We start from the raw sequence: 23,499 nt of genomic DNA on the forward strand, positions 1-23,499 counted from the left end.
CAGTGCTTCTAAATATGTTTGGCCAGAATTTCCGATTTTTAAGTCTTAATATTTTACTTTACTGATTTAATTAATTATTTTAATGTTCCAAACACCTAATTTACTAATATGTCAATTTGAGCGTAATTATATTTTCCACATATTACAATTTCAATTCATTTCTTATCTACTCCGTATATTTTGCGAAATTTTGATTTAGCCTCAATTTCATATTTTAAACAATTTTCGAAAGTATGTCAAGATCCAATAATATTTAGTATCATTTGGAAAGCTTTATTAAATGTTTCGCATTTCTAATATTGCTGAGCAACTAATTCTTTCCTTCTTCTTATCGCGGGTTATCCAGCTACCATTCGTGAATCTCAAAGGTTTAAATATTTCTTCTACTATGTAGCAGCGGCTATAAGTACAGAGAGGAGTTGCCATCCTTTATATGAATATTCACTTACATATTTCCGCTTGTTCTTCCCTAGTTCTTGAAATTGATCTATAGAGTGCACATTATCAGAATTATAAGTAGAGTTAAGTGTATACATAGAGGAAGATGATCTTCACTAAATAGTTATATAATCAATGTAAGAGCGCCTGGAAAGTTCTGGAGAAAACATTCTAAAATGAGAGCAGTAAAGTTACGAGCGTACATTCGATCTTATCTCCACTATGGCGCGTTTGGTATCAAGTCAGCGTTCATTTTGATAAGTAAGGATTTAAATTAAATGAGTGCGTGGGCTTTGAAGGAACGTTTGGGTGCTATTTGTTATTATTAATGTCGATATTTTGATATTATTTTTGGATGATTTTATTATTTAAGATGTATTTATTTCGTTTATCATTCTTTTGATTCACGTGGTGCCAACACGTTACGGGAATATGCGCCACATTGCTACAGTTGGCGATTAGGTATGTTGCTGTGACACTTTTCGATAGTCCAACCTTCGGCTTTGGTTTCCAGTGTACCGTCAGTCTATGTTTGGTGTTTGGTGAACGCTTTGTAACGGCGATCAGCATCGGGATTCCTTTCACGACGCGGAGGATATACATTTTCAGACGAAATGGTCGCCATAAAAGGACGAAAGAGTTCTACGAAAAATCCGCCGATATTAAGTCATGAGTTTGTTATTCAAAATCATGCGGATATTGTATCCTGCGTGGCTATGGTTTTCATAGTTGGTTTGATGGTGCAGGTCAGTGTACTATTCCAAGCGTATGGTGTCTTTATCGTTATGGATACTTCAAGTTCTCGATGACCATAAAGATTTGTCTATATTTGAGTGTGATGGAAAAGTTTCGGCGATTACTTATTTGAGTGGTTTATTTATATTTTTCTTTTTGGTACTTTTGATGTACTTATCTCCTCTTCTTCTTCTTCTTCTTTTATGTATGTTGGCACTAGTTAGGACCCTAGTCCCTTACAAGCGGCCACGTACTTATCTCTGAATTGCTGGAACCATATGTTACAGAGCGGTTTACCGGCGTTTGTTTAGAACTTTTTGGAAGTTTGGAAAATCAATCAGAAACTTACAGGGGTTAATACTTTTGAATGGTTGGGGTAATTTTTTTTTTCAGAATTTATTGGGGTATATGAAAAACAGGAAATTATGTGTATGACTATTGAATTAATATGTCAGTTGTATTATTTTGGATCAGATTTGTAGATGCGTTATAATAATTAGTGCTATGGATTTCTTTTAGGTAACTTCACCATGGGCATATACCTTCATTGCTATTCATCATAATGTGTCTACTTCGTCAGAGTATGAAGATTTCATTGTGCCTCAGAAATATACTACTGGCTGGAAGGATGCGTGCGCAGTATTTTTCTATTTTCTTATCACTATTGTTATGCACGCTGTCATCCAGGAATACATATTTGATGTAGGCATTGTACAATTGCATTTAACTTCATTGGACTATATTTGAGTTTACACTTATAAATTTGTTTAATTCTCTAGAAAATCTCTAAGCGTCTCCATTTGAGCAAGATTAAGCTTTCCAAGTTCAACGAATCCAGCCAACTCATTACATTCTATGTTTTGTCTGCAATTTGGGGTATCGATATTATTCTTAGGTAAGTTTTCTATGGGAAAAACAAAAGCTTGCAAGATATATTCCATTCTATTTGAAATTTACTTAGTGTCATGGGATAATCATTTATATAATGTAATTATTTCTAGGGATAATCTTCTTCTAAATATTCCTTCTCTATGGGAGAATTATCCAGAAGTAATGTCCTTCTCTCTGAAACTATTTTTCATCGGACAGCTAGCTTACTGGCTTCATGCTTACCCTGAATTATACTTCCAACGTATCAAGAAGGAAGAAATTCCGTCCAGAGTATTCCAAGCCACAATTGGTCTGATCTTCACAGGTGCAGCGTACTTCCTTAAGTAAGATCCTTATATAATATCACAATATCCCTTCAGGTTTATTGTTCCAAATAAATCCTTCGTAAACATCCATTATTGTTTACAGCTTTCAGCACATTGGCGTTATTTTGTTAGTCCTTCACTACATCGGAGATGCTCTCCAGCATGGTGCAAGAATTATCCACTTCGTAGACCAGAAAGAAAATGCAACTCGTTGTAAGTACTTGACTTCGATACATGAGAGAATCATTAATCAGTTACTTCATCATCATTCTCTTTTTCTTTACAGTGGCTTTCTTAATCGCTAATTCAGCCTTTATCTTCGTCCGACTGGCAACCGTCGCTCTCGCAGCTCTCGTCTTCTTCTATGGCTTAGGACAAACCGAAACAACTCTTGATTACACAACTGGTAACTTCAACATCCCAGCTGTGCGATATTCAGTGCTCGGTGTTATTGTTGCTTTCCAACTTTATCTTCTCTTTGGCTTCGCGAAGAGAACGATTAAAAGAGCTCGTGAAAACAAGGCGCCAATCATCTCGAAAATTAAGCCCAAACAGAAAGTCAGGAGGAAGGAAGGTAAGAATGTTTTTCAAACGCATCGTCCTGAACGTTTCCATCGTGAAAATCGCATTGTTCTTTAGACAGGATTAAGGCATGCTTGTTTATCCATTTCAGGAAAGAAAGCAACTCTCTCTGAAGACGACGACCTGCCCGAAGTTGATCAGGCAACTAAGAAGAATCTAAGATCCCGCACTGCTTCTAAAACAAAATAAATGGTCGCTATATTAGCGGTAGATAAATTTTAAACCTGATAATGTCCTTTTTGACTTTAATTCAGCTGCGGGTTGTGGATCGTTTTTAAAAACGTTGATAAATTCGTCGATGATCGCCGTGAAATGCACAAAGATAAGGTATATATTATGGAAAAGCAGTATTGGTTTATGAATTGGAAAATTGGATGCTGGGCAAATGGATTTTAAATGCTACCAGAAAAAAGTTGTAGGTCGTGTGACAAAGTAAAATTATTTTACTTTTCTCTGCAAGAGTTAAACTTTGTGCACGATGAGACGAACCGTTCTGATATTTACACATTAAGCAGAGAATATTCGTTTTTTGTTTTTCTATTTTATTAGGGATTATTCCATTTGTGAATTTTGTCTCGGTTCTTTGATATGCAGATAAATACCACCTGCTGAGAGGAGACAGATTTTATATAAAAAAAAAAGTTATTGTCTTCACCGACGATGACGTTATCAATTTTGTAAAATACAAGAGTGAGAACTGATTAAGCATTTCTGAGAAGCATAGTATTTTTTCTTAACTTATGCATAATACGCACTTTTAATCTATATTGTAATTTCTGTAATGTTTTAATTACAGTTATTAACATTTCACGCGTGTTAAGGTTCACAGTCTAAAAAAAATTGTACGATTCGTGGCCTAATTTGCAAAAAATAGTGATCAGAAACATACTATGGTACCAAATTGTTATTGTTTCGATTTGAGTTCGATATATATTGTTATTACATCGAATCACAATGGGTCTAGCATTTAATCGTAGAGACATATCTATTTAGGTTATTAAAAAATTTTCCTATGGGTACATGAGACGAGCATTAAAACAATAATGAAAAAGCATCGTGTATCACAACTATATTTGTAAATTGTGCTTGTATCGTTTTCGTCTAAAAGAATTGTAAAATAGTTTTACGAAAGATCCAGCGTAACTAGCGGATCTGCGAGGGAGTAAGAAAAAAAAAAAGAACATTGAAGAAATTTCACAGATATCAATAACATTATTTACCATCAATTCCACATGTCCAACCGTCGATCAATCTCTGATATATCTCAAGTGTCGTAAATCAATAGATAAAACAGTGTAGATCAATACAACCGGTATAATACCTTAGGTAAGTTATTTTATCGCAACAAACAATCAAGCACCTGGCTAACCTTTTTGATTTCTCCAAATCCTAGGTGACTCACTCTATCCATTAGACTGTAGATTCTAATGAGTTAAGCAAATACGTTCCTTATCAGTGTCAATCTAATCAATGAAATGAAAATATTCGAGAAACCTACAGTATACCTTTATCAGTACATACTTAATCTTATTGAATGGTCACTAGTGAAGATATAGAATGAAAACAATAGTTATCCAGGATCATACCAAGTCTAGACGTAATCTCTATCATCGGAAGTCAGCTTATCGGTTTCCACAGTAGATAACAGGGTGAGTTCGTACGAATGGGTAGGTGCGTGCTGAGGGTTGCTACTGAATAAAATCGATTTTAGCCAGGTCTGCCCTGACACACGAGCCCTTGCTGGAACGTTATATTTAGATGGACCCTTGCTGCTGTACTGACACTGAAAAAAATAAAATCCATCCTTATAATCTGTATCGCACGGTGAATAATCTTGGTAGGAATTTATAATATTCCTACAATATTATCCTGCTGAAATACCAAGCTCGTTCTTTTTTTTTTTTTCACTTACCAACAAACTTTTAACTTTTGAAGTTTACGGAAACAGGAGATCGTTGCAGTTGCGGTGCAGAGTAGCAGAAAGTAAATTTACGTTGTGCAACTAGTGTGGCTTGGTTCAGTCGAGCACGTGCTCTCTATAGATTTGTCAATTTACCTGTGGATCTGCTGAAGACGAGAATATTGATAGAGACGAGATTAACCCAGCATCCCCGTTGGTGGAAACTTAATTAAAACTGACTGGAGTCCATTTAATATCCTCTTTTGAAGAGATGCTGAATGTATAACTAAAATTTAATAATCGTAATCGTTAGAGTTTGATGATATTGAATATTAGATATTGGTAGGTTCTTGTATTTGATCTTTTCAGTGAATACAGCACTTCTGCTCGAATAGATTTGAGTATGGTATGGCTTTTATATATATATCAGTACTCTCGCAATGGAATAAAATAATTACTACCAGACGAGTTAAAATGGGAGCCACGGAGCGAAATTTAATTAGAGCTCGTTTCACTTTTGCGATCGGAAAACTGTTCTTTCCTTTCTTCCTTCCCCTGCCTTCCGCTCTCACTTCCCATTAAATGTATTTTCTTCTTAACTCGCGCCTCCCGTGGCGCCACTGCTCATTATCATGGTACAACATTAGTACGTCCAAAAGTATTCTACGAACACGTAAATAAATTGTCGAATTTTTAATACAGGAAAGAAATGCCAAGTAGAATAACTACGTGTCAGCTCTGATTACCAATTAGCAAATACTGATAGTAACAAAGACCTCACAGTCGATTGGTAGAAGAGATGGGAGTAGAGAACGTTACATAAACATCCCTTAGAATTCTTTCTCTTTTGTTGGTATTTCCATTTCCTTCATTTCTTTTCTTTCCATAGAGCGCTATACTTTTTGAGGTACTGGACTCGGGTTACGATTATTATTTTGAATCCTCTGCGTCGTTCCTGCTAGGGTAGAAATATGGTTACCGTGAATTCTCGTTACTGGGTCAAATGGAAGAAAAATATTACTTTCCTAATAACCGCCAGTCGCTACAACGTCGAGGTCGGTGAACATTTTTCTGGATTTTTTTCGAGATGTAGATACAGTGGGACGATGTGAAAATGGCATTAAATGTCAATTTATGACCTCGTAAACAATCGAAGTTACGGTAGTTCGGTATCATCGATATACAGCAAGTGGATGGTTTTTCCTCTGAATGCGATAATCGAAATTTCCTTTTGAAAATTTTTCGATGGTTTATTTACTTCTCTGTATCACCAATCTTGCCATTTTTTCGCATTTTTCCATATCTTCAATAGGACGACTAGAGGGAGAGAGAGAAATTACATAGCAGCTTAGCATTGTTCTTTGCATAAAATGAATATACTACCAGTAATACGGCTTATAATTATATTCCTATGTCACACAATGGAATTTTCTCATATTCAGGAGAAAAAAAAAAATTGTCTACTCTTGTCACATGGAAGAATGACAATTTTGTTTCAATACCTCTGAGACTTTTCATACAATATTTTCTTGTCAGTCGTAATACTATTGAGAATTGGAATTCTGATTATAACTAATCCAAACTTTCTGTTCCATACAAGTGTCACCATTGTTCTCAAGAGACAATTGTATAACTTGTTATCCGTTTTCATGAATCTACATTACTCAAACGCAAATGTTACTACAGTGGTATTAATTTGTTTGTGTTTTTTTTTTGCTAACGTGGATTCATGCCCATCGCTACAGCTCGCTGGTACGATGTGCCATGATGTATTGATTGGAAGCTGGGCTACAGGTGGCTGTCTAGCGCAAGCGCCGTTTTCTACGCGAGGATATGAATAAGCCCTCGTTCCCTTATTAAAATCCCCATCAGGTCGAGCAATCGTTACTCGGATGAGTGTAAAGCCAAAAGGAGGAAACAGGAACATCGCTTGAAAACGTTATCATCCGTAACCGGAAGACGGATAGTGTACGATCCTGGTGGTCGAAAGGTAAACGAAAGAGGACGTTATGGAAAATTGAGAAAATAGAAGAAAAAAAAAAGAAAGAATCGATTACCCCAGGAACGTCGTTCGATGACCGCATTTTGTCGTTACTCCTCTCTTTCCTTTTGTTCTATCAATCTCCTCTTTATTCTCTCCAGTCTTTCTTTCGGGAGCAGGTGGGTGGCCGTTGGAACGTAATAGCATCGTAGGTCCGCCGTGAAATATTTACTAGGATAAAACAGCCAGCCGCTCGAGCGTAACTTTTTAATTAGAAACAGACCATGGCGATGCACCGGTATTGCATTAATTATGGATTAAAAAAAAAGAATTTTGTCGACTACCTTGCCCATCTGGTTGCACGACGTAGTACTTACATCGCGTACGTCGTTTCTAGGTTAAAATCTCATGTTTTTCACAATCGCCATTTTTTATCACATGGCTGCGCACCTTTACAGTGTACCGTGTAATGTATTATGGATCCTGTAGTCTGATATGGGATGCATTCTAAAAAAATATTAATGTCAGTATCACAAGTATCGTCCTGTCTCTGTTTAACTGCGTGCAATCGACTGAGACAAAAACATACATATCTGCAGTCAGTTTTAGAATACATTCATGGAAAATTTCTCCTCTGTTGTCCCAAGAGACAGACGGAGACGAGATAAGGATTTCCCGTTACGCTCGCTCGACGTCAAATCCCAGAGGTACATTTTTCGAGGTGCCCAACCACGCGTTTCGTTCCGAGACTGAGAATCATTAGTTGCGAGAATAATTTGTCATCATTTAAAGCTCATCGTACTCACCTTATTCTCCTGACTTCCCGCTTTTCTTCCTTCTGTTAATTTCCTTTGCTTTTAATCCACACGTAAAGACAGTTGACTAAGCTTCAGGCTTAGTCGTCAAAAGGGAACGTTGACAGGACGAAACGCGAGCACGGTAACTGCGTATGAGAGGAAAGATTTTTCTTACAATAGGTTATGTTTCCTTTAAAGGGAATCGAAGCTAATCGATAATACTGTCAATGCCCAAGAGACAATGTTCACTCTCTCCTCTAAAGTTTCTTAGACTATACTTTCTGTTTCTTTATATTTGCCTTTACTGGATACTTCCTTTGTCATTCTTCGTATAAGAATAACCAGCGCTATTCACATTGCCGTTTTCCGGGCTTACCACCCTAATCCGTGGCTCACTACGAAATTCCAAGAGGGACTGGGATTCCATCAGATTCCGTCGTATCCTTTTGTTTCTTGGGAGCCGGAATCTTTTTTTACGCTAGCCAACGCTTCGCCAACCTCGACCCGTGTACGACTGAAGTACAAATAGACGCCCAAACGGGGAGCAACAAGCGTCACGGCTGTCTGTCTAAATTCCAGATTATTCCAGACACCCTGTTGCTCTTGATATATTTAATGCTACCGTAGCATCGACCGGTCATTTGACCGTTTTAAAGTCAAAAATACGTTCATAAAAAATTGTCGATTTATCGTTGTCCTTTTTTTGGTGGTACAAAAATACTAGATTAATTTGGCAGTTCCGTTTTCTTTCCTTGGCTAATAAGTGTCTGCCATTAAACGCGATACGACCGTCTATATTGCTTCAGTTCCTAAATTCCTGTGTCTAGCAGTTCGAGCCTCTTGAATGGGGCGAAGGTCAACAACGTTATTTTACTGTCTAGTAATTATGCCCAGGGCGCAATTACTACTGTTATGACATCAGTTACATACTCAGATACAACGTTATCTGCGTTCTAAAACGTAATTGGCAATCCACAAGACGTCCCTGCGGTAAATAATTTTCTGAGTGTGTTCTAAAACTTACTACCTGCACTACGTCGTATTTCTATTTACCTACATGCAATTGAGTGAGTCACAACCATATCTTCAGTCAGTTTTATAGTACACCCTTTATGAGAAAAGTACGTATAGAGGTAACAGCTGTTATATTTAATTAAGCAATCAATCACGTGTTTTTTTTTTTTGAAAAAATCTAAGATTTCTTCTCCGCGTTACAGATTCAACACTTAAATTACCAAAGTATTACGCGGCAAATTCAAAAAAAAAAGATACGTTCCCTGTCCAGTCTGACGAAGTGTGACAAATTTTCCCCAGGATTCAGCAGTTGACTGACAGAACTGCGAAACCAAATCCGAAGGGTTTACCCGTGTCTCGTAGTATGCTGGTACGAGGATCTTTTTTTTCTTATTTTCTTCAAAGAAAAACCACCCCTACGATTTGCAGAGGCGCTGCTGCCCGAACCTCGTGTCCAGCGCATGCGCTCTAACGTACGGCAAGCTTTCACGAGGCTGCCAGACTGCCTGACAACGACAGTCCTGCCGCAACACCAAAACGCGCCACACAATCGTGAGTAATGCACATTTATAATTCCTCATCCACTTGTTGGTCTCTTCAGGATCGTCTCGTGACAGAGCAGCACCCGGCATTGAAAAAGAAAGCTACAACTATAGGTACACGTTTGTCAACAAAAAGATCAAGTTTTCTGACGAGCAAGCGCGTGTTTCCACTGTCACTTTCATTTCAACGTGACAAAACTAAAGTGTTACTTGGAATAGGTAACTTTTTATCTAAATAATTGTCAACCATTCACCACAGATAAGAGCAGAATAGAAGCAACTTTTAATCAATTTTTATCATCGTAATCTGTCTCTCATCCGTTACAATGAAATTCACAGATCTGACACATTAGAGTCAGACGCTTTCGGTATGCAAGATCCATAGTGTGATTTTCAATACTTGTCACGAGATCGATCCTGAAAATTGTAAAGGCTTGGTGATTTTTGATCTCTCGCAAGCGACATGAATTATTCATCGAATCAAATGACGGGTATGAAATCCGAGTATTTTCAACTGCCGTTGAAAATCTATCGGATGCGAAGTCACTGCGGAATATCTTCTTCACGATGGTCGAGCATTTGGTTCTATATATTTCTTGGGTATGCCCAAGAGACATTTTGATCCTCGAGCATGGTCTCTTGGATTTCCACACGCTCCCGTGTTATTCACTAATAACACAGGCTTACATAGACAGCACGTGCCAATTAACATAACCTTTACGTTACGACGTAAAATCAGAAGCGAAGCACGTAGCAGGAGTAAAGACTATTTTACGATTGAACAAATAAGACTTAAGATTTGTATGTACCTGGTAGCTCGCAATGTCCACTAATGCCTTGTGTATATACGTGCTATGATAGGAAGGATTGGAGAATAGAGAGGACAGAGAAAGTGGTCACTAGGAAACAGCTAAAATCCGATAGACAATCAGAAAGAGTGACAGTACTGTAAGTATATCTATATACTCGTATACCAAGATCACATATATATATATATATATATATATATATATACAATATGCACATAATGAATATTATATACTTAGGGATGTATCTGTATAAAGCCAGAGACGAAGATACTAACTGGATTTGAAAGGACCTGTAAGTCAATATCCTGATTGAGGATAATGATAATGGTAGTTTGATAGGATGGAAGTGATTGACAGTAGTACGTGTAATTTAATTCAGAACGCTTCGACATGCAAGTAGCGTCAGATACGAATTTGTGGATGGACGTGAAAGGGTTAAGAGACAATTGAAGGATTAATTAGATTCACGATAATCAATCTAATCGGTACCTGTATCGATATTGGGAAAAAGAAAGAATTATATTTTTCCAGTGGAACTTTGAAATGAAAATGTCGAGGAATAATAGTCTGCTCCTCTTTCATCTCTTAAAGGATCTCAAAAGGACGCTCCTTCGTGGCTACTTTTACCTTTGCGTCCTTCACGCCTCAAGACCTCCATGTCAATTCTGTCCCTGGGCGACCATTTTGTCCGTCCTTTATTTATACGGTCAACCCTTTATCACCGTTGATCTCACAACGATAGTCTCTATCAGTTGCGACACTCCCTGTCATAGGATCATTTTTTTTAGTCGCGTATGCTTAGACACGCTTAGCCGATTCGCCAAAGTTTTTTACGGCTGTGATAAAACGTGACGGAAATTCGCGATTCTCAATCCCGTCAGATATACAGTGGCCAATTTTCGGGAAGATTATATTGCACGGTTCCATGGATATGGTATATGCGAATATATAGGTATTGCGTAGGGCATATATTATATAAGGTTGTAGGAAGTGGTCGATGGAGGATTTTTTTTTGACAGATGGCTGGTAAATAATCGGCTGTCGTCGGGTAATGCTTGAGAGGAGGGTAGACCGTGGGGAGGGAAATGGATCTTGAAGGAGAAATATTTTGGGCAGTTTTTCACTTTCTTAATAAAATAATAATACACGTCAGCTCATAAGAACTCAAGGTGTCCCGTGGGAGCATTGGTCGTGGGGCGACGGATATGGATGAAGAATTGGTTGGTGAAGTTGCAGAGGATTTAAAAAATTCTTACCCTCGAGGGTATACATAATTTAACGAGACCGAATGGAGGCTTAAGAAAGTTGTTCAAGTATTTCCATGAATCTTGAAAGCGAGGGTGAAAGTTTTAATCATACGTCTGGAAGGACTTTGTTGGAATCAGTAGGGCCTGTTATTGAATTGATACTACCGATCGGAAGCAAATGAGTTTTTGTCCTTGACGAATTTCCAACGATGGGATATGCTGAAATTGTACGTATTTTTTTATAAGACATTTTTTATTTTAACGTGCACTTTTTTTTTTAATTGTATTTTATACCAATTACAGCACAGTGGAGTTTTTCTTTTTGGACCTGTCACGTGTCTGTATACACTTGGGGTCAGTGTTACAATTTAACAAGAAGACAATTTTGGGGATGGCTCCGATCGCTTTTCTATTCTAGGATGTAGACTGGTATTTCTATAGGATAAAAAATAATAGTCGCTGCAGCACGAACGCTCCCTTTGGTTTCGGTAGTTTTGTCAATAGCGACTATCTAATCGAACGCTGAATTGAATTGATGTGCTATCGGTAAACTGTTACGCTTAGCGTGGGTCAGCCCTGCTGCGGATCAGGCTAGAAAAGCTAGAGAAAGCGACTAACCTGTCTGGCCTGTCGTATCAGTGGGGTACTAGGTAGAAGTTATGAACTAGCCTTAAGGTTTCTTTCACACGCCTATACTGACAGTCAGTTAGACAGATATATTCAGTCGCGTTCGAATGACAAGACAGGATGCACGAGTAAAATAAAAAAAAAATATGAAATTATTAATTGTTATGAAATGATTTATTTAATAGATTTTTCTTATATTTGATAAGGATTTTCATTTATTTTCCATTTTATAAATGGCAACGAGCAACTGAAGTTACTCCATAAACCAGTATCAATGATAAGCACAAACCGACGTTGTATACGACAGTGATAACAGATGCAATTCGCAAGAACAGAAGGAAATTATGACGTAACAGTTTGTACTATGTAAAAAAAATTGTTTTGATATACAGTCTGTATTTCTGTAAAAAAAAGAAAAATTATTGCGTCACTTGGTTTTCACGTAGAAAATAAAGCTTTCAGTAGGCATAAAGTCGACTTTAAAATTTCGATTGAGACAACGAGATATCTCGAAGATAATGCAACATCAGGATTTAACGTATTCGTTATACACAAACGTCACGTTGTCGTTCATATTTTATTTCTCATTTTCCATTTTCCTCTGTGCACCCCATTTACCATTTTCCATTTATTCGCGTTTCTCTCCCTTTCCCTGCTTTCACGATAACGCAACGTCAATACAGGTGGATTTTAAGACGCAAATTTCAACTCAACATTCGACTCTCACGCAGACTCTGCCTCTTGTCAATCTCTTTCATTTTTCTCTATTTTCACGACGCGATCGTATAATCTTACCAGGGAACAGAAGTGTCTTCACTCTCAGCAGGCAAGAAAAGTTTTATTGCCACGATTACGTTTCGCATGCGAAATATCCATTCTGAAAACTTTACTCGGCATCTACCTTTTTTTTCCCCTTCAAATGGCTTTTTTATTAAATTCCGTTGAGTCACTTTGGCCGACATCTCTGTTACAGTCGTCTAACGTATCAACTCTGAGCATCTGCACAAAAAAATGTCGCTGTAGACGCATTAAGTCAGGTGGCGAAGGTTCAAAGAATTTACATCGTCTTTGGCTACTCAGCAATTCTTTTCATCTCTTAAGGAGCTTATCAATTCACATTCGCGTCAATACTGATACGACCTAATGCTCCAATAACAACCACTTCCGGCTGATCAGCTTTCAGTAATTGGTAGGTAAAATGGCTTCGAATGACGCGTACCAATTAGTGTCAGAAGAAAGCCACTTGTCAGGACTCAGTATCATTAAAGCTGCTTCCTGATCCCTAATCTGTGCAACGTATCCTGGCCCACTGTTTCCACGGCAAAACATCCCAGAAGTAGAAACAGCTAAGAGGGTTATACACAGTCAGGCAAGTACTAAAGGGTAGTTTCAGTAAGACAAGAAAGCTGGTCCTTACCCATAAATATCTGTATCCCACGGTACAACGAAGGACACTAGGAATGGCTCCTTCTGGCACAACGGTAGAGCTGAGCATACAAAACGTCAATTTCATATATGAGCAGAGGGAGGGGCGTCCCTAACTATAGGACAAGTTAGGGGGATGTGTACGGATTTTTTTTTGAATCTTTTGATTAGGGAGAAATTTGAAGGGTGAAGTTACGAATCCAAGTGGAAAATGTAGGAGGGTACCAATGTGCTCCTTACGCAGGATAATGGTAATGCCCCGGATTTTGTTAGGGTTCTCTTCACTTGCCTTTTCGCTCCATTAAACCATCAATCCCGGCATTGAATTCCGATTGCGACAGCGAGACTTCCTGTCGCTGTGGCAGGAAGAATCTTTCTTCTGGGTGGGTAGCTCTTCTTTAGCTTGGTAGGCAGCTGGGTAGTATATAATCAGGTAGCAGGTGAGCGGGAGTACACATGTGGGTGGGCAGCTTCTGTTCGAGGACGCTTTCAGGAAAAGGGTATCTGCAACTATCAGTGAGGTATTGTTATTATCGTCAAAATTCCACGTAGGCGTTACTACTGTTTGTTGTATGACTGACAAGAGTATCGAGAAACATATATCTACCTCAGTAAGGTATAAGGGATGCTCGTTTTCTTTCGTCCTGTGACATCTCAGGAGGGTGGTAACAGTCGAGGCTTAAGAGAATTACGAGGCACGTCGTCGTCCGCCGGAAATTGGAGTCAGCGTTACTACGAAACCATACAGGATATTAGGCCCTGTTTCATTAAGGGCATTTTTTTTCATAATTTTTATGAAAACTTCACGTCTCCCATGTACTCGTGGAATTATTACCTCATTTCTTTTATTTTCGCTTATGAATGCTCTTCTTACGTTCACTTTTAATTTATTACTCGTGGCCGCCAATTTATTTGCTTGGTCTATCCAGGTCAAATGTACAGAATGAAGTTGGTTGCGCGGCGCCAATCTAGAATGAATGCGTCAACTTCAATTGGTACGTTTGCATTGAATAACTCTATACGTATGGCTTACGTGGACGTAGTTTAGTCTGCTTGTATTTATATCAAATATGCATATATCTGCATACGATGAATATCCAGTTTGTTCGGTGCTTGCGTCCTTCACGTCAGCCGTCGGAAACAGATGAGAACAATTATACGGAGTAAATAGGATGGGCCCGATCGTTTAGCACAATGGCGTTTGGAACAGCCACGCTTCTGTTTATGCAGGTAAATCGTGGAACTTTAAAGCAAGGCCGATAAAGTATGTGAAATACATAAACAGAAATTAAATGAAAATATACAAGAACGACTGGCAGATTCCATTCATCAGTCACCGGGTATATTAATTTCATAAAATGATGCAAAATATATGTACGTTAGCATATCGACAAGTTTTACTAACCTTTCAGCATAAACTTTGTTGAAAGTGACAGTACATTGTGTCTACCAACTTTTGAATTGTCAGAGCGTTTGTCCACTCGAAATCCATTATTTGGACACCAGGTGTTCACAGTCAAAATTCACCAACGCATTGCCTAACCGCGACGCCAATATCCGACAATGTTAAGGGCCCAGCTATTTAAACTGATAGTCTTGTAAATTAACCAAATTTTCCGTCCCCTTCTCGTAGTTTTATTCACGAGTGTCTATGCATGTAGAAACAGTGATGGTGGGTAGAGATTACCGTGTAAAAATCAAGAGATGTCTATCTGTCGAATTGCCTGCTGAGCGAGCATAACCTAACCTGTCAACGTGTACGGAGTGTAGGAAATCGTGTTTGAAAAGAAGTCGCGTTAAGGATTCCTAACCTAGAGTGTGTCGATTTCGTAGGGAGGAAAGAGAGTTAATGGAATATGACAGAAGAAGGTAGAAATCAGATTATTCCTTCTCGTTACGCAGACCACAAGTTTGTATGGAAAAAGAGCGATCGGCTTTATCACTGGCCAAAAATACCTTTTTTGGCTGAGGATAATTCTATCCGGAGAAACTGCTGCTATCTTCTTCACTACTTCTTGCTGCACGGATTCTCCTCACTGGCATTACTTTAGCAAAATTATACGTGAAATCCGGTAACTTGCTTCTATTATCTACTGCCGTTAAACTCTGTCAGCTGGGCTTGAGGTCTCTAGAGGTTGGTATACGTGGCGGGCTTGTCTGGTTCGTTTGGGTTGGCTGCTAGGCTAGTAGCTTCTCTAGCTAAGATGTCGGGGCTTGACACCTGTTGCAAGTGTAAATTCTTTTGCACGGCATTCGATGCTTGTCGATATTCAATAGACGTATCGGATGGAAGGTTATTGAATTAATTTCATGTAAGTATTTGAATTAATATTTTAAATTAAACTTTCTTTTCTTTAGAAGACTTTGAAAATTTATTTAAGAACAAAGAACCTAATGGAACCTGAGTTTAATGTAGTGTAGATGTATTTAATTAGATTTTGATATATATATACACACGAGGTATGGCTGAATATTACTTCTGCTCTTTTTTATCCCTTGAACTTTTTTTTGGGACCAATTATTTCGTTGGCTTGATTAGACGATGTCGTGGTTCGTGCGGTTGACGGGATGTAGAGGGTGGGACCTGACTCTATGTCCAGGTCATCTCTTTGCTGAGTGGTTAATGGCGCGTGACAGCACTTTTTTAAATTGCAGACTTTATTGGGAGAAAAGCTTTGGCTATTTCTATACGTGTACTTGGTTATGATTCTGACTTTTATCCACAGAATTGAAAAACGAAGAAATCACGAAAGTTTGACTGCAGAAGATGAATAAAAAGGAAGATGAGTAGACGCATACCAAAGAGACGAAAGATAATTATCCAAAGACATCTTACAAGTTAATGACCTATGAAAAAAAAAGGAGCGCACGATGACCGTTATATTTAATAAGTGCAGAACGTGTCTCAAATCTATAACTCTTTAATTGCATAACTTAAAACTCAAATGACAAGTATAGAGCCGTTAAGTCTTTCAATTGCGAAAAAGCGTCGCGACGTCCTTGGTACGCCGTGCACTTGTCATGCGGAGTTTTAAATGGCAGTTGGAGTGAAAATGTTACGATAACTTTTAGAGGTTATGTTTTTTCCTTTCGTGCCAAAGACCAGGAGAAAAGAATTGATTGTCAAAGGGGATGAAAGGAGACCTTCGCGGGTCGAGGAAGTGGGACGTAGAGAAGCAAAATTTAATAATGGAATTATTGAACGCTCATGACGTGATTAGTCACCCTGTTCTACCCCCTCATGCCCCTGAACGAGGAAGTTCGAAGACTCTGGTGATCCCATCGAATCCTCTTTGCTTCTTAACAATTACGTAGTTCTTGTTTAGGTAATTGGGTTAGGTTAGATCGGAATAGGATTCAGCCAGGACCAGGTCGGCCATTAAAGAGACCTGAAATTCAATACACAATAAGATTATCGTTAAAGCGTGGATCATTATTTCTATTGGATTTTGTAACTCTCTTATCAGTCATAAATGGAGGACATAGATATACCATACCTGGCACCTATACGTGACTAAAGATCCTGCGTTGATTTTCCGATATATCCAGATGTCTCTTATGTAAAACCAATCCGTGAGCTCTCCGAATAAAATGACATCCTTATGGATCACCTGAGCCTCCCGTGGCGGAACCAGGATTAAAAAAGGATCCCTAATAAGCCATCCGAAGGGTGTGTCTGGGTGAATGTCGGAAAATTATTCGAAGGACGGTTGCTTTATCGGGGAAGATTTGAGTTGGGGATGCATATCTCAAATATCCAGCATCCCTTGTCCTTCCATCCAGAACCCCGACTTCGTACCAATTCCCCTTCGTCGGATTAGACTTCAAATAAGAGGATAAGGCAGGAAGCCTGAGATTCGGTATGGTTTTAAGGGTTGATGGGCAAGGGTTCGAGGGACTAAAATATATATACACGTAAGATATTCAAAGTATACCTTAAAATCTTTATCAAAGATGAAAAAAATTTTTAATATTCCAGCAGGGTGGTGGGTGGGCGGATGATGGGATAATAGAAAATATTTTAGGCTGCAATAACATCCTTGGATCTTTTCATCCCTTAAAATCAAGTCGATCCTTTATTTATTGACCTTTCTCCCAACCTCCCCCCATTTCTACGGAGCTTAATCACACCTCCTTCCTCTCGCTATATATATATATATACACACACACACACATATATCCTATCAGCACCGATTTCTGGGTTGCCTGTTAAACTCCGGGGGTGGATGCTGGCTGAGTTTCCTCAGCATGATGCTTCGTCGCAGGGTGTACAAGAATCGCTTACTGTAATGGAGGCACGATAAAATGGTGGCTGTCGTATCCGAACTAGGAAAAGTTCTTCCGGTTTTCCCAGTCCAAAGACCAATGTTTCTCCCGGCGTCCCTCATCCATTTTCATCTCCTTTCATACTGACTCCGCTGACGCCCGGCTGGCAGCCACGCGGCAGGAAGTCTCTCGGTGGCCTCGCTTCAAGGACAAATAGACAATATCAGTTCTATTTCTATGGCGTCCTCAACCTCACCGCGCTGTCACTTTACTTAGAAGCCAACTTCGTATCGTACGGCAACTTCCTAACCGGTATGTCTCTCACGTCAAGCTATCTTAGAGAATCGACAAGCTTTGCTTACATTATACATAAGCCCCATTTCACGTTTTCATCCCCTATATGCAAAATTTATGTACCGTACTGTACCGCTGACATTCATACTACGAACGCCGCACCCCTTGTAGATATATATGTACACTCTATGACAGGATAACCATAGACCCACAACGAGCAACACCAGCACTCAGAAAACCGTTCACTCTCCGTAACCGATGTCGGCCGATCTTAATTCCACAATAAACCCCATAGTAAATATTTACCGAGCCAAGGTACCCTGGTCTCTCACTTAGCTTTTCGTCGGAGTTACATATTTTCGGGATAATTCCAAAGAGGGTTGATTGCGCCGCAGGGTTGGCCAAAGCGTGGAAACCTCGACGGACCTGGGCTGCGAGAGCTGGGTTGACGGCAAGTGAGCAAAGTCAGGATTAAAGTAAAGGGGGTGGATGCTTATAGGGGGGCGGGGGGGGGGTTTGACAGTGCCAGAGGATTCTGATCTACTCCTGACGGAGTGTGTGTATTGTACGATAACTCGTACGTGGACGCTTACCAAGGTATATAGTGCTGTGAGGGTTGCGCCGTGTTGACCTAGTTTCGACGGGTGACCTACTTTTATGTCAAGCGATAACTGCTGGAGGCTGCTTTGAGCCGGGTTATACCTAGAGCGGCAGACCCAACAGGTAGCCGCGTTCCCACCCAGTCCGTATAAATAGACACAGCCGGGATCATACCTGGACTACTGCGGGTCTTGCTCGAGTTGCGCGCGCAGCTCGCACCTTCCTCTCTGTTTTACCGACCGGACTCTTTATATCCGTATGTATCTTGCTTGTCATACCGACGTTCGCCTTCTATCGCTTTATATATATTCCGTGGTTTAATGTGTATGCACGTGCTCCCTGTATACGTGACATGTCTGTAATCTGGCACATCTCCTCATTGGAGGAGTCAGCCATAAGGAAAGGAAGGAAGGACATGTCTGTAGTATATTCTTTTTTTTTTTAATTTCACGAATACCGATACAACGTTTTCACGAAACGTCGAACAACCTTTCACGTACTTTACTGACAGCTCCCGACGCGACCCTCCGGACGATTTACGTTGCCTTGGAAAGGCATAATTTTTTTTTTATACACGGATTATATCGATCTCTCGATATCAACTTCGCGTCGATGCAAAGTTTCACTTGCCTCTGCTTTATATTCAGGTATTTGTGCACGACTGGAGAATTCGGAGGTGAGCCACGGAATTGAGCTTTTTATATTTTTTTCGTGAGAGCCTTATCATGCGCGATATAATAAGGGTTGCTTTTGTGAATGGATATTTAATTCGTTAGAGGTTGCTTCTTTTTTAATGTTCGAACGCGTCCATGAATTGCCTATAATATATTTCAGGTTAGGGGATGTATCCTGTAAGGGTTGTAATACGTGATCCACGCTATTAGAAAAAAAATATACGTTGCGCTATTTTTATTCCTCATGAAGTTGTAATTCTGATAATAAGGCTGACTTCTGAGACTCTCGTTGACTTAGAGGTGCGTGACCTACTTTGTTACACGAGGGGGGGGGGGGCGAAAGGGGAATGAGACGAAAAAAGGTATATAAAAGAGCAACAAGTCAAAGGTCACCAGTGATCTTGGATTGAGGGGGTGAGTAAGCATTCTTACACCCAACCGTATAGATCCAAGGCAAAGCTCTACTTTGCCAATTGTGTCTGGAAACTACCCTTAGACACGCCACCCTTAGACAGATCGACCGATGATCGTGGAGCGAAGATTTTCCTGTAGGATAACCCGGAGGAAATCCGGGCTGCCCGGAGCCGCCTCCTGACGTTTTATAGGATGGAAAAAAAAAACCGGTATCCTTGTTTTCATTCCTTAATGCAACATCAAAATTTTTATTTTGGGGTATTATTCGGTGTTACCGGTGAAGGGGGGCGTGGGAGAGGGGGGGGGAGGGAAGAGTGGCGGAGGATGGAGGAACGATAAAAAAAAAATACAATGACAATTGCAAAAGGGAATGCTATCGAAGTATAGATATAAATCGTCGGGAAATTATGTGGGAGGTTTATCGTAAGGGATGATAAAATTGTCAAGTTCAAAATGGCGTACGTTGCGTCGATGAAATTTGTGTACAAGTACAGGGGGTGCCGATGTGGATGGACGGATGGAGTCGGGGGATGATACAAGGACGAAAGAGGGGGGGGTGTTTATAGAAATTCCAAAGCTTTATCAGTGCGTCAAACGCTTTTCAATTTGCTTGATGAGAAAGAGAGTGGGACTTGTCTTTTTTTCTTCTTTTTCTTTCACCCCCTCTCAGTCCGAATCAGAGCATCCCTCATCGATTTTCACAATTTTTGAAGGGTCCATACCCACTCCCTCTGGCCTTTCGTTATTCCACTCCTTTCTAGTAGGTTTAGTTTCCATGCTCGACGAGCTACCCCTTCGGCCCTCCCGTAACTCCTCCACGCGCCACCCCCCGCCCGTTTTCCTATTATCCGTATTTGGAATATATTCGGCTGTTATTACGAAGTAAAGCCACTCAGGCACTTCGACGTACCCTTAAATTTATACGTACCGCGACGTTCCGCGACTTTACATGGAGAAATTGTAATTTCGCGCGAGCGACACCTTAAGCTTTCGCCAAATGCGTATTCGGGGGATTTACTGTATTCCGATAACCCTACGTCGCGAAGAAAAGGGAGGAAATTTTATTTTGTCTTTTATTTAACGGCGCATAGAGAAGAAAAAAATATCTTTGTTCTATAGATCGATAGTTTATTGCGCGAGACTTACGGGTAAAGAAATTTTGCTTTTTTTTTTTCGCAATTCCTCAAGACGAAACTTTAACGCGCGCTATTGAATTTACAAAAAGATAATTTCTCGCTCTTATCGATTCTCGTAAGGGTCTTTTTTCGGACTGACTGAAGACTGGGGGGAGAGGAGGGGGTTCAAAAAAAATCCGATTTTACAGGTGAATGTTCTGCCAATCCCAATAAAATTATTTAATTCCCGAAATGTATTCGTGTCATATACCGACTCCCTCTTTCATCCCTTATTTAAAACATTTCTTCTCAAATTTCCATATCTCCCGGAAATTACTGTTCGTCTTCGTACACCCCGTGCATATTTAATATTCTTCCAACCGCAAATAAAGGTACCCACGCAGATAAACATGCAACGATAAGAACTTATCTCGGATAATGAAGTTTGATTAAATTTTATTTCTTGCACTTCAGCCGAAGAACATTCCGAATTAAGGTGTTCCTCCCGTGACGTAATAAAGTACAAAACTGGAGCAGGTGGGCCCAGTGAGAAATTAAGTATCTCCCAAATATTGAATCCTCCCCGATATTACAGACTGTCGCGGAGTACACGTGACGTTAAAAGATCCGGCCCTGTAATCAACCCCTATCTCAGCCTCAGTAGTCTCCTCGTATTCAATTTCCGGTTAAAATGGCCAGGTAAGGTACAGAGGATAGAAGAAAATTAAATCACCGAAAAATTATGACAACCCTTCCGCGCCCTACGAAACTACCCTAACAATTTAATGACCCAAGGATTCCGCTTTACACGGGGGTTCGCGTCGGGCTTAGGCACGCCTGTACCAAGCGTGTAACTTTAAGCTAGACCGAACTAGGACGTCGTTAACGAGATAATCATCCCCCGTGCTCGGTATCAGTTTCATCCCCTATAGATTAATCCAAGTATACCAACCAGACGGATAGCTAACTCAAGTACGTGGGTAACGGCTGGAAGCCGGCGTGGCTTTTTCGCTTAAAGTAATATTTCCCACGAGTAAGGAGAAGAGGGGTGGACCTGAAATTGCCACTTTTTTTTTCAGAACGTTGCCAACCCTTAAAGAGAATTCGATTGAACCCTACCTCAGGCATTTGCTGACTAACGCGTTTCAATCTTTCTCATTCGAACGGGCCAGTGCTACCGAGGGACCAAAAGGAGGAGGCTGGGAATATCCCGAGGAGAAATCTTCTGATAGTATATATTCATATACTATATCTGTTTTCATATGTATACGTATGTATACAAATGCATTTATGTTGGTACCGACCTATGTGGGTATGTGGACCATGGCCAATCGATAGAGCAAACTGTTGATTCTAGCCCGGACGCTGACTACGAGTAGGATCGTCACTGTTGCCAACTACCGCAGCCACGAGGCCAAATGTCTCGCTAACGTCTGACCTGCCCTCTCACTTGCGCTGGGTTCACTAATCGAACGGTAGCAATTCGATTGACGGATCCCACTCGGCAGGAAATGAACTTTGACCTGGGAGGAAGGACGTCTGGTTACGTCCGGCTACCCCAAAGTCAGTCCTAGTGATATTTGGTAGCGATGCAATTCCGTTCTGGTTCGTTTGGACAAGGATTGGGGAGGGGAAAGGAGGGATGATTAAAAACATAAAAAATATTAGGGGATGAACAGCTTTGATTCTTTCTGTGTTATATTTTTCAAAGAATCGTATCTTATATATATATATATATATATATATATATATATATATATACAGTGCACGTGATTCGTGACCTAATTGCGATTCTCACCGAAGCCAAGAGACATAACACAAATATTCTTGAAGAAGGGCACTTCTCAGGACTTTTTCTCCCGAGTATTGGCAGTTACGAGGACACTTGGTGTCTGTCAGGCCTGATAGCATCTTGATACGTAAGGCATATCGTCGGGACCATAAAGCGGCACCCACAGGGAACTTTAAAAAAAAAAAGGTTCTTCATGCCAGACACTCGATCTGTGATAAGCTAAGAAGCTTAGGTTAGAACTCCAAGTGCCATGTTTCCAAGGTTTAATTTTTTGTCATAAAAACAAAACCGGCCTCCCATTGCGTTACCGTCCCTATAACTACCCTTTGACAAGTATACATATATATATACGTTTGAAAGCCAACGGGGATGGAATTTCGCGTGATACGTGTCGTATCGTTATTTCGCGGTCGGTTAGAAATTCGATCCCTCAGCTGGACCAGTGTAGTTGATGTGTAACATTCGCCAGGTACGGGACGGGAGTTTTCGATAAGAGTCAGTGCAGGCGAACCGGAAGGAGGGTGAAGGCCGTACGGAAGGGGGTAGCTACCCTTGACGAAAACAGGGTCTTGGGATTGACGCGAAGTGAAGAGAAAAGAAGAAGAAAAAAGTCCCGCAAAGAGCAGCGTGCGACAAAAAGGAAAAGGGAAATTCGGTCGAAAGGGCATTATGGATATTCCCTGTCGTCCTCGAATTTTGCATTCGCCGTTTAAACCGGATCGGCGGGACTTCGCCTGAATCTTCAAGGATTCTCGTGATTTCGCAGGTCGCCGGCACTGGGACGAATCGCGGCGGGGTGGAAGGACCTGGAAGAGCCGGGGCTCTTTGTACTCTTTCCCTAGTCAAGGGAAAAGTGGGTGAGTTTCAGAAGGGCCCGTAGGCTGGTGGCGGCGGGAGTCTCGACCCCTCGCCCTTCCCCCCCCCTCCCCCGCGACCCACCAGAGCGCTAATATCTCGCGAGAGGGAGAGGGAGATAAATTCAACGAGAACCAGAGAGCGAGCAACCCTCATCCGAAATCGATGGAGCCTAAGTCCCTGGATAACGGGGGGG

General features: G+C 40.3%; 3 protein-coding genes and 3 long non-coding RNA genes across 31 annotated transcripts in view; 2 read left to right on the top strand and 4 right to left on the bottom strand.

The window, feature by feature from the left end:
• Nucleotides 1-869: 869 nt before the first annotated feature.
• On the top strand, nucleotides 870-4,003 carry LOC107264366 (translocating chain-associated membrane protein 1). Its single transcript, XM_015732558.2, has 7 exons — nucleotides 870-1,184; nucleotides 1,693-1,875; nucleotides 1,953-2,068; nucleotides 2,175-2,387; nucleotides 2,473-2,582; nucleotides 2,656-2,943; nucleotides 3,043-4,003. Exons 1-7 carry the CDS (start codon nucleotides 1,053-1,055, stop codon nucleotides 3,138-3,140), a joined length of 1,140 nt encoding a protein of 379 aa, XP_015588044.1. The 5' UTR covers nucleotides 870-1,052; the 3' UTR covers nucleotides 3,141-4,003.
• Nucleotides 4,004-4,246: 243 nt separating this feature from the next.
• LOC107264367 lies at nucleotides 4,247-8,741 on the bottom strand. Of its 10 annotated transcripts, none has more exons than XR_003058758.1 (9): nucleotides 7,639-8,741; nucleotides 7,422-7,581; nucleotides 6,909-7,339; nucleotides 6,573-6,827; nucleotides 5,598-6,168; nucleotides 5,313-5,514; nucleotides 4,864-5,137; nucleotides 4,538-4,734; nucleotides 4,247-4,375 (listed from the first exon to the last, which is right to left on the bottom strand). It is a non-coding gene; the product is annotated as an uncharacterized LOC107264367 (long non-coding RNA). The 10 variants fall into 10 exon arrangements; XR_003058756.1 differs by having other exon boundaries at nucleotides 4,299-4,734; nucleotides 6,909-7,063; nucleotides 7,210-7,339; XR_003058755.1 differs by having other exon boundaries at nucleotides 4,299-4,734; nucleotides 6,909-7,095; nucleotides 7,210-7,339.
• Nucleotides 8,742-9,089: 348 nt separating this feature from the next.
• Nucleotides 9,090-23,499, top strand: part of LOC107264305 — a 52,308-nt gene continuing 37,898 nt past the window's right edge. For 5 of the 12 annotated variants that reach the window (XM_015732424.2, XM_015732423.2, XM_015732425.2 and 2 more), the window contains exon 1: nucleotides 9,090-9,195. In XM_015732424.2, coding sequence (XP_015587910.2) covers nucleotides 9,105-9,195 — 91 coding nt within the window. In that variant the 5' untranslated portion in view covers nucleotides 9,090-9,104. Of the gene's footprint in view, nucleotides 9,196-10,008; nucleotides 10,134-10,231; nucleotides 10,287-14,507; nucleotides 14,524-21,735; nucleotides 21,927-22,013; nucleotides 22,220-23,499 lie in introns of those variants that run through there. The other 7 variants (XM_025081651.1, XM_025081653.1, XM_025081655.1 and 4 more) reach the window with 7 other exon arrangements.
• LOC107264307 lies at nucleotides 11,497-13,360 on the bottom strand. 2 transcript variants are annotated; one of them, XR_003058762.1, is made up of 4 exons: nucleotides 13,286-13,360; nucleotides 13,088-13,214; nucleotides 12,664-12,867; nucleotides 11,497-12,269 (listed from the first exon to the last, which is right to left on the bottom strand). It is a non-coding gene; the product is annotated as an uncharacterized LOC107264307 (long non-coding RNA). The 2 variants fall into 2 exon arrangements; XR_001536911.2 differs by having other exon boundaries at nucleotides 11,497-12,867.
• On the bottom strand, nucleotides 13,589-15,419 carry LOC107264306. 4 transcript variants are annotated; one of them, XR_003058761.1, is made up of 6 exons: nucleotides 15,250-15,419; nucleotides 14,699-15,040; nucleotides 14,327-14,511; nucleotides 14,129-14,261; nucleotides 13,901-14,025; nucleotides 13,589-13,803 (listed from the first exon to the last, which is right to left on the bottom strand). It is a non-coding gene; the product is annotated as an uncharacterized LOC107264306 (long non-coding RNA). The 4 variants fall into 4 exon arrangements; XR_001536909.2 differs by having other exon boundaries at nucleotides 14,129-14,279; nucleotides 14,699-15,416; XR_001536907.2 differs by having other exon boundaries at nucleotides 13,590-13,803; nucleotides 14,327-14,536; nucleotides 14,699-15,411.
• On the bottom strand, nucleotides 16,023-18,799 carry LOC112493854. Of its 2 annotated transcripts, XM_025081659.1 has the most exons (4): nucleotides 18,447-18,799; nucleotides 17,579-17,760; nucleotides 16,791-16,969; nucleotides 16,023-16,682 (listed from the first exon to the last, which is right to left on the bottom strand). In XM_025081659.1, the coding sequence occupies exons 2-4, from the start codon at nucleotides 17,679-17,681 to the stop codon at nucleotides 16,629-16,631; spliced, it is 336 nt and encodes a 111-aa protein (XP_024937427.1). In that variant the 5' UTR covers nucleotides 17,682-17,760; nucleotides 18,447-18,799; the 3' UTR covers nucleotides 16,023-16,628. The 2 variants fall into 2 exon arrangements, 1 of the variants encoding a protein (XP_024937427.1); XR_003058751.1 differs by having other exon boundaries at nucleotides 16,023-16,969; nucleotides 17,229-18,799.

The sequence above is a fragment of the Cephus cinctus genome, unplaced genomic scaffold, assembly GCF_000341935.2.
Source record: "Cephus cinctus unplaced genomic scaffold, Ccin1 Ccin1_scaffold0168, whole genome shotgun sequence".
Lineage (NCBI taxonomy): Eukaryota > Metazoa > Arthropoda > Insecta > Hymenoptera > Cephidae > Cephus > Cephus cinctus.

Bases quoted from the DNA above. Each gene is read 5' to 3' on its own strand.
- LOC107264366 (XM_015732558.2), top strand. From the start codon at position 1,053: ATGGTCGCCATAAAAGGACGAAAGAGTTCTACGAAAAATCCGCCGATA. The intron at 2,583-2,655 runs GTAAGTACTTGA...TTTTCTTTACAG, and splicing joins GAAAGAAAATGCAACTCGTT to TGGCTTTCTTAATCGCTAAT. The intron at 2,944-3,042 runs GTAAGAATGTTT...TATCCATTTCAG, and splicing joins GAAAGTCAGGAGGAAGGAAG to GAAAGAAAGCAACTCTCTCT.
- LOC112493854 (XM_025081659.1), bottom strand. From the start codon at position 17,681: ATGAGGGACGCCGGGAGAAACATTGGTCTTTGGACTGGGAAAACCGGA. The intron at 16,970-17,578 runs GTAAGCGATTCT...ACATTCACCCAG, and splicing joins TTTATCGTGCCTCCATTACA to ACACACCCTTCGGATGGCTT. The intron at 16,683-16,790 runs GTATGGTATATC...ATTGAATTTCAG, and splicing joins TAGTCACGTATAGGTGCCAG to GTCTCTTTAATGGCCGACCT.